This window comes from Oryctolagus cuniculus, chromosome 15 (genome assembly GCF_051225735.1).
Source record: "Oryctolagus cuniculus isolate XC-2025 breed Fujian yellow rabbit chromosome 15, ASM5122573v1, whole genome shotgun sequence".
Classification (NCBI taxonomy): domain Eukaryota; kingdom Metazoa; phylum Chordata; class Mammalia; order Lagomorpha; family Leporidae; genus Oryctolagus; species Oryctolagus cuniculus.
In genome coordinates this window covers 79,422,257-79,433,374 of record NC_142881.1, presented here as the reverse complement: position 1 = coordinate 79,433,374, position 11,118 = coordinate 79,422,257, and the positions used below count along the sequence as shown (strand labels likewise).

Sequence of the window (11,118 nt, the reverse complement as noted above, 5' to 3'; positions counted from 1 at the left end):
CAAAGCATCTGAGCTTCCCTTTGCAACCCAAAACCTAATCCATGGCTGCTCCACAGGGAACACGTACCCTTTCCCACAGAGGCTAACGTAGGGCCCGCATCAGGCGGCCCAGGAAGCTGGGCTTCGCCCTCATCAGCAAGTTGGTTCCCTTGGGCTTGTTCCTTCCATAGTTGCACGCAGCCGCCGCGGGTTCTGGGGAGCATTTCCAGGCACAAAGTCAGTCCACTGACCACGAGGGACCACTTCTTCCTCTGCTTTCTTGTTTGAAAAACACCAACAATGAGCGGCTGGGGCTGGCCTGACAGTTAAGACAAGGGCAGCAATGGCCACAGCCCACATTGGAGAACCCGGGCTCCAAGTCCAGGCTCCACTTTTTGTTCCCTGGGAGGCAGCAGGGGGTGCCAAGTGGCTGGGTTTCTGTCGCCCACGTGGAAGACCTGGATTCAGTTCCCAAGAGCCCAGCTCTGGCTACTGTGGGTATGTGGGGAGTGACCAGCACACAGGAGCCCTCACTCGCTCTCCCCCTCTGCAAGTGCCCTGGCCCTTCTCTCCTAGGCCAGAGCTAGGTCACACAGTCATGCATAAGGCACCCCCTCACCAGAGCAGGCCAACAGGCAGGGCGAGGACAGGGATTTTTGCGAGTCATGCAGGACGAGGATGCAACCCCCCCCCCCCAAGACGACACGTCCACTGGCCCTAACCACCAGGCCATCTGGCTGGGCCGCTCCAGGCGCTGGAAGCAGCCCCAGACGTCTCCTCCCTTCCTTTGGCGCACCCGGGACAGCCTTGGCTGATTCTGCAGATTGGGGGAGGGAAGTGTCTTGAGGAAGGAGCGGAGCACGCATTCGCGGGCGGCCCCGTGTTGGCCGAGGTCTGGGACCAGAGGACAGCCAGGCCCGCGCAGGGGCGCACCCGCCATGAGACCAGGGCTGCGAGCCGCGCGGTGGGCCGGAGTGGGCTTGCAGAGGGAGAAGGCGCGGTCCGTGCGTCTGCGCTACCACGGGCGGCCTCCGCGCGCGTCCCGGGCAACGGAGCTAGCAAGGGCTCAGAGCAGTGGAAACTGCAGAGGGGCGCCGGGCGCTGCCGGGACCCCGGGCTGGGCCGTGAGCCACCCGTCAGCGGACCCTGCCAGGGCGCGGCCGCCTGCGTGGACAGTGCCGGGAACGGGGGTGCAGAGTGGGACTTCGGCTTGCGGGAAGCCTGGTTCAGCGGGAACCCGGCGGCCACAAAGACCAGCTGGGTCCAGGGCGGGACGTGCCTGGTTTGTCCCGAATGCAGGGTTACTTAAGGGCGGGGTCTCGTGCCCGAGCGCGCGCACGCGCACGCACTGCCCGGTGCCCGCGCTCCGCACGCTCCGCGGCCACGTGCAGGGCCCCGTACGCCGGAGGCCCCTCCCAGAGGGCGTGGCCGGGCGGGGCTCCTCCGGGCGGCCGCACCCAAGCCCATGAGTCACCCTGGGTTCCTCTGTGGGACTGCGGGGCAGATTCAGTTCTCAGTTCTCTGCGGTCCTGGCGAGCGCCTGCTCCCAGCCTCCTGGCGTTGCTCCTGGTTTCTAAGACCACCCTCTGCTCCGGGCCGAAAAATGAGCCTCGCAGATTGGAGACCTACGACCCCACTCCTGGGGCGGGGGAGGCACCTGGCTCCTGGAAATGGGGGCGGGGACGGCGCGCGTTGTGGGTCGCGGTAACCTGCGGGTCGGGGCCTCTGCGTCGCACGTGGGAGTCCCTGGGTGCGGGTGCCGACCCCCGCTCCGGCGTCCCAGCCTCCAGCTGATGCGCACGCACCCTGGGAGGTGGCAGGCGATGCCGGTGCCTGGGAGCGAGCTCCCCTCTCTGTTTCAACTAAAGAAATATCTTTAAAGACAATAGCATTTTTTAAAAAGCACGTGGAAAATGAGATTAAGAGTTCAGCGTATTTTGATGCCAAAAAGTGAAACCCACGCAAAGATTTTTATGAGTTTTTAAACACCCCCTTATATGCATGGTTTCAGTGTTTTGAACCAAAATAAACTTTACATTTTGCATTTTCCACAGACTTTTGGAACTACTCCCTTGTGTGTGCGGTGACTGTGGCTGCACCCTGGGCCGGGGGGGGGGGGGGGGCTTGGCAGTCGAGGGAGAGCACATGAAACTGAACATCTTTAAATGAGGGGCAGATCAGATGGGCGGCTGAGGGCCAGGGCCTGGAAGGCCATGCCCGTGTGTCCACGCCATCACTTCGAGAGGCCACATTTTGTCCTCAGTCCAGAAGAACTCTCCTGGTCAGCGCCCCTGCGGGTTTCCTGCGTAGGCTTGGCCCCCTGGCCCGGGGCTGGAGGACCAATACCTTGCAGAGTTAGCTTGGCCCGGGGCTCTCTCCCCAGGGGCCCTGCTCTGAGACACTGCGGGCAATGCATTCCCTCCCAGCCCCACCAGGCCTTTCAGCAGCTGCTCCGGCCACACAGATGCTGCCTTTATTCCCTGTTAAGGCACCACTGACCGCAGGAGCGCCTCCCCCCCCCCCCCAGCTCCTTCCGGGGCTCCCTGTAGGGGCCTCCATCCGGCCTTACATCCGCCCACCCAAGGGGTGGATGCCACTGACCTCAAGCCCCAAGCCCAAGGCCACCCAGCCTGCAAGGGGTACAAGCCCTTCCTGTGCCTCTGGGTGTCCTTGCTTGTGTATATCTCTGGGCCTCGGCCCTTCCTGTCTCCAGGGTGGCTGAGAAGATACCCAGCAGGGCACAGTCAGTCTGGAGCTGACATCTGGCTGTGGCTGTCGCTGGCCATGACCTAAGCAGACCCCTGTCGGCTGAACAGCGGCTCTGGAAGTCTGGCCCTGATGCCTGACTTCCCACGCTCGGCGCCTTTAGCTTTGGAGCCTGTCTGCGCGCAAGGCGGACTCCACACCTGTTCCCTCCTGTAGGCTGCCCAGGAAGACCACACAAGCAGTGATGAGAATGCTCTCTGGACAGACAGCTGAGAGCGTTAGGAGATGACGTGCTGCAGACCCCAAGGCCAGGCAGGGTCTGGGTGCCCCCTGGGCTTACCGCCTTCCTGGGCGGCACCTGCCACCTGCCGTTCCACGTGCCCTGTGCCCTTGCTGGCTGTGAGGTCATGGCAGCTGCCGAGACCTGGGAGCCTGCTCACTGAGGTGTCCAGTGACCAGTGTCCAGCACCAGCTCTGCTTTCAAGGCCCACCTGGCAGTGAGGGGAGGAGGGTCAGCAAGAGGGAGGGAGCAGGGGCGGTTCTGGACCCACAGGCTCGGTGAGGGGACGGGGATTAGCAGGGTAGGAGGAATGACCACATCCTGGCCTCTTTTGGGCTGCAGTGGGAGGTGACAGCCCGAAACAGGGTCCAGAGAGAGGTTAGGGGCAAGAGAGGCGCACACATGCCTCCCCTCACCCCTCGGTCTCAACCCAGCAGAGGGGTTCCCCAAACCGATGGTGCCTTTGTATCATATTTACAAACACCTTGTGAAATGCATGTTTTTATTAATAGCATCAGTGTACAGAGAGAGGGCGGGATTCTAAACCCTAGGGCCCAGGGAAGCCCCAAGCTTCCGGTGCCACACACCTGGGCAGGTACCACAGACCAGCTGCCTGCCCAGTGGCTGCCAGGATCCCGGATGCAGACAGAGTGGGGGTCGGGGGGGCAGGAGAGACCCATAGAAGAAGAGGAGAGACCCTGCTGTGTGGACTTACAGAACAGGCCCTGAACAGAGGGGCTTGGGGAGGGGAAAGGGGTGGAGCTTGTCAGTGGGAACCAAAGCCCCGCCCACTGTGCAGGAATGAGCCATGTCTATTCTTTTAGTTTTCTCTGGGCAAGGGTTTGCAGGGGGCTTAAGGATGACTGGGGTGGGGGGTAGGAGGGTGTCAGGGACCTGAGTCTGAGCCAGGGGTCCTGGGGACACCTCCCCTGTATTCGGTGCACATGCGCTCTGTCTCCACATCCCAGCCCGTCCAGGGCAGCCCCTTGCACCTCTGGGGGAGTCTCCCCTACTCTAGATTCCTGGGGAAGCTGCCCTCCGCAGGCCCACTCTGCTGATCTGTGCCCTGCTTCTAGCTGTCAAGACTCACTGCTGCCATGAAGCATCTGGAAGCCTGGGTGTGCATTCATGGGGATCAGGGTGATCCCGGGTGAGGGCAGATTAGGTGGGGGGAGGGAGGGAGCACAGCTGCAAACTGTCATGGCCCTGCCCAGCTCACAGCCTGTGCTAGCCTGGCACTGCCCTGGGTGCCACAGCCCGGCCGGGATCAGCCTGACCGCTCTGCCCCGGGCACGCTGGTGCAGCCCTGTGTGCGCTCAGTCCTCACAGTAGCAGAGAGCTTTAAGCCAGGGAGGCCTCGGACGCTGCTCTGGTGAGCTCAGCCCAGGTGCCAGCGCCAGTGGGCAGTGAGCAGGACAGGAAGGGGATAGCAGACATGGTTCCCGGAAGCCCTGGCGTCGGACTGCTTGGGTTCAGACACCCCTAGAGAACTCGGGGCCTCGGTGTCCTCACCTTGATGTAGGTAGCACCAACAGAATCTTCCAGACGTGTTTTTGGAAGGGGTACATGGGCTGAAGGATGCTTGGCACACAGCACAGGCCTTCCCAGCAGAGACCTGAGGAACCAGCCTGACCCATCCCGGCCGTGAGAAGAGCCTCACCCTGCAAGGAGTGGGCTGCCCCGACCACTGGTGTTTGAGGCCATGAGTAGGCGTTGGGGTTTGGGAGAAGACGGGGAACAGCAGTCCCTTCCCCAGGGCCAAAGGGTGCTGGGAGCCTTGTGCAAGTTGTGCCTGTGAGTTGGGTCTGGGTGTCCCCCCACCCTCTGCCAGCCCGCCCCAGTCACCCAAGCCGGCCTGGCTCCTCCTTAATTTCTCTTAGAGCCTCGAGAGAGCAGGTGCACCCAGATGCCCCATGGCCTCATTTTGGGGCAAGCACATACCTGCTCTGTGCATATACCTGGGCGGGGGAGTAGGCTGGCCCCTGACTGCCTTGAGCCTCCTCCAGGCCTTTCGCTGCTGTACAAGGTGGAGCTTAGGGGGTGGCAAGGGGGCCCCTGCCCCTTTCCACCTCCTCAGTCAGCAGATGCATGTGACCCGCTGACCAGGACACAGCCCAGCTCAGCTGTGCTTGACTGGGCTCTCAGCACCCGCGGGCTCCCCTCGCACATGCTCCTCACTGCAGAGGCTGGGTGGGGGAGTGGCGTAGCCAGCGCAATGCAAGCTCTGGCTCCCACGCCCAGACCGCAGGCCTGGAGTGAGTCATGGGTTTTAAGGTCCCCAGGGAGCCCCGGTGCCTGGTCAGCCAACGCTGAACAGGACTCCAGGGCCCGATGCAAACAGCCATCCGCGTCCCACGCTGACCAGCCTGGTCCTTGGGGATGGGGGTCTGCCGGAAGCCCCTGGAGCCTAGGCAGCGCTGGTGGCTGGAACGGAACCTGGGATAAACCCAGTCCCCACGCATCTCAGCTAGTGGAGTTATTGGGTCACTCTGTTCCCAGGCTCCATCTCGGGGAAACAGGGCATCTTGCTAAGTCCTGCGCGGTAGGTTTGCTCCGAGGATTCAATCAGGCAGAGTGTTCAGAGCAGTGCTCGGTTGGAGCCTGTGCACCTGCCCGTTTCACCAGTTCTTTCTCAAGGGGCGGCTCCCCTCTGGCTGTTAATGACACCTGACAAGTTTCTGGGTGCGGGCAGGGAAAGCCCAGCCTAAGCCTGGTGGGGAGTCCGAGTGGGGTGGGGCCAGCAGGAAGTGCCCTGGGGTCCCCTCACGTCTCCACTGGGATGGACAATCTCCACCCTCACTATGGATTTAGCCTTGACCGTAAGTCACTGCTTAGTCTAGGGAGGCTGTCCTTGTTTCCCCAAGGACACCGCGGTTAGGGACATGCGTGTGGGTGGGTAGGCCTAGGAGTCCATCTCACCGTCTGCGGACTGTGGGTCCCTCACAGAGGCAGAGCTGACAGACAGGGTGCTCCCCAGGGGCCAGACACCCAGGGCCATCCAGGTCTGTGCTCCTGTGAACTTCACACACTGCCCATTGCCTGGGTTAACCCAAGGCAAGGCCACACCCCCACATGGGAGGCGTGGTTGGGAGGTGACAGATGGGAGGCGTAGCCGGTGGGGGGTACTCAAATTTTATTTGGAATCATTAAAAAAAAAACTCACAGCAGCATTTGTGGGGTCAGAAGGCCCAGAGCCCGGAGGGGCCGAGGGCAGGAGGTGAGGGTGGTGGCAGCAGCAGGTGCAGGGAGCGCTGGCAGCCTCCAGGGCATGCTCCGGGGGCTGGGCACTCCTCGTCCCAGCAGGGGATGGGGTCCCTGGGTGTTCCTTGGGGCCTCCGGCCAGCGTGCAGCTCTCTACTTTCCCCCACTCTTGGCCTGGGAGAGAGTGACCCTCACATGCACACCGCCCCAGGCCCACAACCCTCAGTGGCTGCCCTACAGGGGTTGGGGGAGGAGTGATCTGTGCCCCTGGCACACAGGCCCCAGGTTGGCCCTGCCCATAGTCCCTGTGTGGGCTGCAGATGGTCAGGAGACCCCTACAGGCCCAGGACCCCAGAGGAAGCAGCAGAGCTGTGCCGAGTGGGAGTGTACCCTGGGAGCCCAGCTCCTACCTCCTCAGCCGCTTCCTCTTCTTTGGCTGCCTCACCCTCCTGTGGGGGAGCGGATGGCTTCAAGTCCTCCTGCGGGGGAGCAGCAGGGGGCGCAAGGTAGTGAGGAGACCCAGGCACAACGGTGAGCGGCAGCCCCTCGATGCCACCCTTGCTGGAGTTGGGAGGGGGGGACCCAGCTGGGACTGAGGCTACTACGGCCTTCCGAGGGTACCCGGCACCCTGGGACCCAGCTTTTCCCCTCAAGCGGATCCCAGGTCCCTGAGTACCCCTTGGTCGGGCTTCCTTGGGGAGCTGGAGTGGGGGTGAGCAAGGGCCCCTGAATTCCCAGCCCTGGTGTCACCCTGATGTCCCCGTGTCACATGAGCACACCCCTCCACCCCGAGGTGGGAGGAAGACTGAGTCACCACTGCTCATGGGGACCCTGAGGCCAGGGAAGCTGGATGTCCTTATCAAGGTCTTGGTTCCAAAATGCAGGGCCTATCAGCCTCAGGTCTGGGTTGCTCCAGGCCCATTCACTCCAGTCTCCAGCAGCAGGAATCCCTCTCTCTGCCTCTTAGGTGGGCTCCAGGCTCAGGCTAGTCAGGGCCAGTACAGGTGACATCATCCCTCCCCACTTCCTGTCCCCTGGATCCCCGACATTCCAGGCCAGCCTGATACTGGCCCATCGTTGGGGCTGGGTTCACAGGTTGTCATGGTGACCGGCAAGGACCTTGGTCCAGCACTTACATCAGAAGGTCCCTGCCACCTTCGTGCTACCATGGGACCTGCGTCGGCCATAGTGGGCCAGGCACTCCTGGCCAGGGGCAGGGGATTGCAAGCCTCGTCCTGCTGCCCCGAGGGCTGTACATCAGAGGTCAGGCAGGCAGCACTGCATTCTCCTGCGCTTCACTCAGGGGACAAGTCGGGCAGCTTTCTGGATGTCACCAGGAAATGAGTCTCCATTGGGGTGACTCCGAGGGCTCCTCCAGGATCAGCTAGGGGTGCCCGGGCAGCCTGGCCCCGACCCCAGGGGGTTCTGCCAGGGCCCCTGCTGCTGCTGGTACAATCACCTCATTTGCTGGGGGCTTCCCTAAGCTGGGCAGAGCCCCTTCAAGGGGGTCACGGCCCTGTCTCGTTACGCAGCCCCCCCCCCCACACTTCACAGATGACCAAATGAGACCCAAGCAGGTTCCATTGCTTCCCAAGGCCCCAGAGCTAGGAAGGGGAAGAGCTGGGGACCAAGGGCCAGAGACACTCTGTGCTGGCCCTGGAAGCAGAGGCCTGGGCCCCACCCCGGAGCCAGGGGCAGGGCAGCCCTCCCCCTCCCCCCACTGTCTGGGCAGGGACTCCCTAGTGCTGCTGTGCTGGGGTCCTTTAGCAGGTGTTGGGGCTGGAGCCCCCCACACCTCCCCCAGGCTGGAGTCCCTCACATACCCCCAAGAGCATGGGCGCAGGAGCCTGGCCCCCCGTGGGATCTTGAAGCCCCCATGGACTCACCAGGGGACCTCCAGCAAATTTCTTAATCTCTCCGGACCCTGGTTTCCACAGCCCAGCCCACAGGATTTCAGTGCGAATTGTTTTTTTTGTTTGTTTGTTTGTTTTTTTTTTTTTTTTTTTTTTTTTTTTGACAGGTAGAGTGGATAGTGGGAGAGAGAGACAGAGAGAAAGGTCTTCCTTTTGCCATTGGTTCACCCTCCAATGGCCGACACGGCTGGTGCGCTGCGGCCGGTGCACCACGCTGATCCAAAGGCAGGAGCCAGGTGCTTCTCCTGGTCTCCCATGGGGTGCAGGGCCCAAGCACTTGGGCCATCCTCCACTGCACTCCCTGGCCACAGCAGAGAGCTGGCCTGGAAGAGGGGCAACCGGGAAAGAATCCGGCGCCCGACCGGGACTAGAACCAGGTGTGCCGGCAACGCAAGGCGGAGGATTAGCCTAGTGAGCCGCGGCGCCAGCCGCTAATTAAGTGTTAATGAACGTGAGCCACTGAAAGCAGAGCCGGCTCCGTGGACACAGACATCCACACACATGTACAAACGCTTATGCACATGCGTGCATGACCACACGTGCACACCCATATACACCCACGCTCACAACACAGAGGCACATACATCACGATCATGCACACAAAGGCAGATCAGGGCGGGGTCAGAACACCAACTGCTTCTCCACCACCAGGGGGCGCTGCATCCCTGGAGGAGGCAGCAGCCAGGTCAGGCCAGCCTAGTTGGGCACGGGGTGGGCAGTTGGTGACTGGGCAGTTCTGGCATGCTGTGCGCTGTCAGCACACGGGGCCTTGTTTTCACGTCTAAAATGCAGCATTTCCCAAAGGCTGGGAGCCATTTTGTGGGCGTGGTTCTGAGCTTCGCTTTCCTTGTTTATCAAATGGGCCCCAGACCCTCCCTCCACTCTCCGAGGTGTGGTGAGCATTCCGGAAACCCACCAAAGCGCAGAGCTCAAGCCCCACCCCAGTGCACAATGGACATCCACTCAGAGGCCAAGCCAGCCCCCGAGCGTCAACTGGAATAGTGATACCTCCCCCACTACCCCCCACCTCTCACCCCCTCACTCCTCCGTGTGGCCCTCACCTTGCGCACCACCCCAGAGGTGACCACAATGTTCTCCGCCTCCTCCACGGTCTTGGTGGCCACGGTGTTGACGCTGGTGACCACAGCCTCGCTCACGGCATTGGCTTGCTCCTTGGTCTTCTCAGCCACTGTGGGAGGACTCTGGCTGGCCTCAATCCCTCTCCTCCCCTCCCCCCACCGCTGGCCTGCACCCCCACCCCAATCCCCATCCCAGGTCAGGCTGCAGCCCCCGGCTCCTGGGACCCCGGGCTGTCCCGTGTGAGTCCAGAGCTGCTGCGACACTGATGCAGGATGCAGGAGCCCCGCCCTGGTCTGGCCTCAGGGTTTGCAGGGCTCTGCTCCCCACCTTGGGGGGTGGGACTGGGGGCTCACCTGAGGTCACGCTGTGCACCACGTTCTCCTTGGTCTTGGCTCCTGGAGGGACAGCGGAAGGCTCAGCCCAGGCCGCCTCCTGGAGTCAGGGGCGGTTGGGGAGAACCCAGAACAGAGCAGCTGTGCACACTGTGGGCTCGGCTGGGGGAGGAGGGGGTCTGGGCCCAGCAGCCCCCTCAGAGGGGCTGTGCCTGGAGGTAGGGAACAGATGAGAAGGCAACAAGAAAACACGGCAGGACGACCACCAAGACCAGAACTGGGGGTCCAGACCCTGCTTGGGTGTGGCCCGGACCTCGGACACAGCAGCAGGACAGGGCAGGTGACAGCTGAGTCATCAGCCCGGCCTCCCCATGCTCTGGGGGATGGGGTGGGGCAGGACAGACACTGAGCCTAGGTCTCACCTCCCCAGCCCACCTGTCCCTCTGGGCCAGTGGGGACCTGTGGCCTGGCTTGGGCCACAGCAGCCCTGGTACGGAGAGGGCAGGAGCTGCCCACGGCTGCAGGGTCTTCGGGCTCAGGGGAACCTGGCTGTGCCTGGCTTGTGTGTGAGGTCGTGGTCTGTGCTCACGGACCTCAGCGGTCCTGAGGAAGCCAGAAGCAAACAGTGGTGGGTGTGCAGCAGGTGCCTAGGGATGCTCCAAGGCCTGGAAACCCCGCCCAGCAGCCAGGCCCTCGCCCCCTCCCCATATGCCGCCCGCCCCCGCAGCCCCTGCCGGCCACGCCCAGATGCGCCCACTCACCCACATACATGACCCCCTCCTTGGTCTTCTCGGCGGCTTCCGTCACCCCCTGCTTGGTCTTCTCCACGGCGCCCACCACGCCCTCCTTGGCGATGGAGAAGCCCTTCTTGAAGACGTCCATGGCGCTGGGCAAGAACAGGAGCCTGGCTCCCCTGTGAGCTGCGAGCTTCGGGCTGGAGCCGGCGTGAGTGCTGCTGCAGCCGCTGTCCGCCCGCCGCCGCTCTTATTGACGTCGATGAAATATTGATGCTGAGGCGGCTGGCAGGAGCCCAGCCAACCCCGGGGCGGGGGTGGGGGCGGGGCGGGGCGGGAGGGGGGCCTCCCTCTGGGAAGCATCAGGAAGTAGGTTCACCCCCCCTCCGCCCCACCAGGGGGCCCAGCCGGCTCTGCCCTGCCCTCCTGCCCTCTGCCCTCCAAGAGGGGCGGCAGGGGGCTGCACACACCCCTCCTCCCTCAGGGCCCCTCATTCATTCCCGGCAGGCCCTGCATGTCCGCACACAGAGGGAAGGCACCTTGGCCAGGGCACCCTGTGTCGCAGGCAGGGCAGGGGTCACGCACACACCTGTCGGGTAAGAGTGACCAACCTGCTCCACCAGCCTGGGCTGCCCCAGGACGCCCCTCTGCCCCGGCCCCTCTGGGGAAATGAGCTGGAGCGGCTGCAGCTGGGTACCCACAGGGCTCCCCTGTGCCCCGGCCTTGGGCTGCGTGCTACTGAACCCCAAGATAGCCCCTCTGCTTCTGTGAGCCCCACCTCCAGCCCACACTGGCTCCCACAGTCCCACGGACGGACGAGGGGCTGAGGGCACAACGTGCCCGCCACTTCCTGGCCAGCGGCGTGGGTGGCAGCGGGACCCCCGAGCCTGACC

General features: G+C 63.2%; 1 protein-coding gene across 1 annotated transcript; it reads right to left on the bottom strand.

Annotated features, from left to right (window-relative positions):
• Positions 1 to 6,083: 6,083 nt before the first annotated feature.
• On the bottom strand, positions 6,084 to 10,471 carry SNCG (synuclein gamma). The gene is made up of 5 exons (XM_017348684.3): positions 10,253 to 10,471; positions 9,513 to 9,554; positions 9,141 to 9,268; positions 6,577 to 6,645; positions 6,084 to 6,340 (listed from the first exon to the last, which is right to left on the bottom strand). The coding sequence occupies exons 1-5, from the start codon at positions 10,371 to 10,373 to the stop codon at positions 6,320 to 6,322; spliced, it is 381 nt and encodes a 126-aa protein (XP_017204173.1). The 5' UTR covers positions 10,374 to 10,471; the 3' UTR covers positions 6,084 to 6,319.
• Between the last annotated feature and the right edge of the window lie 647 nt (positions 10,472 to 11,118).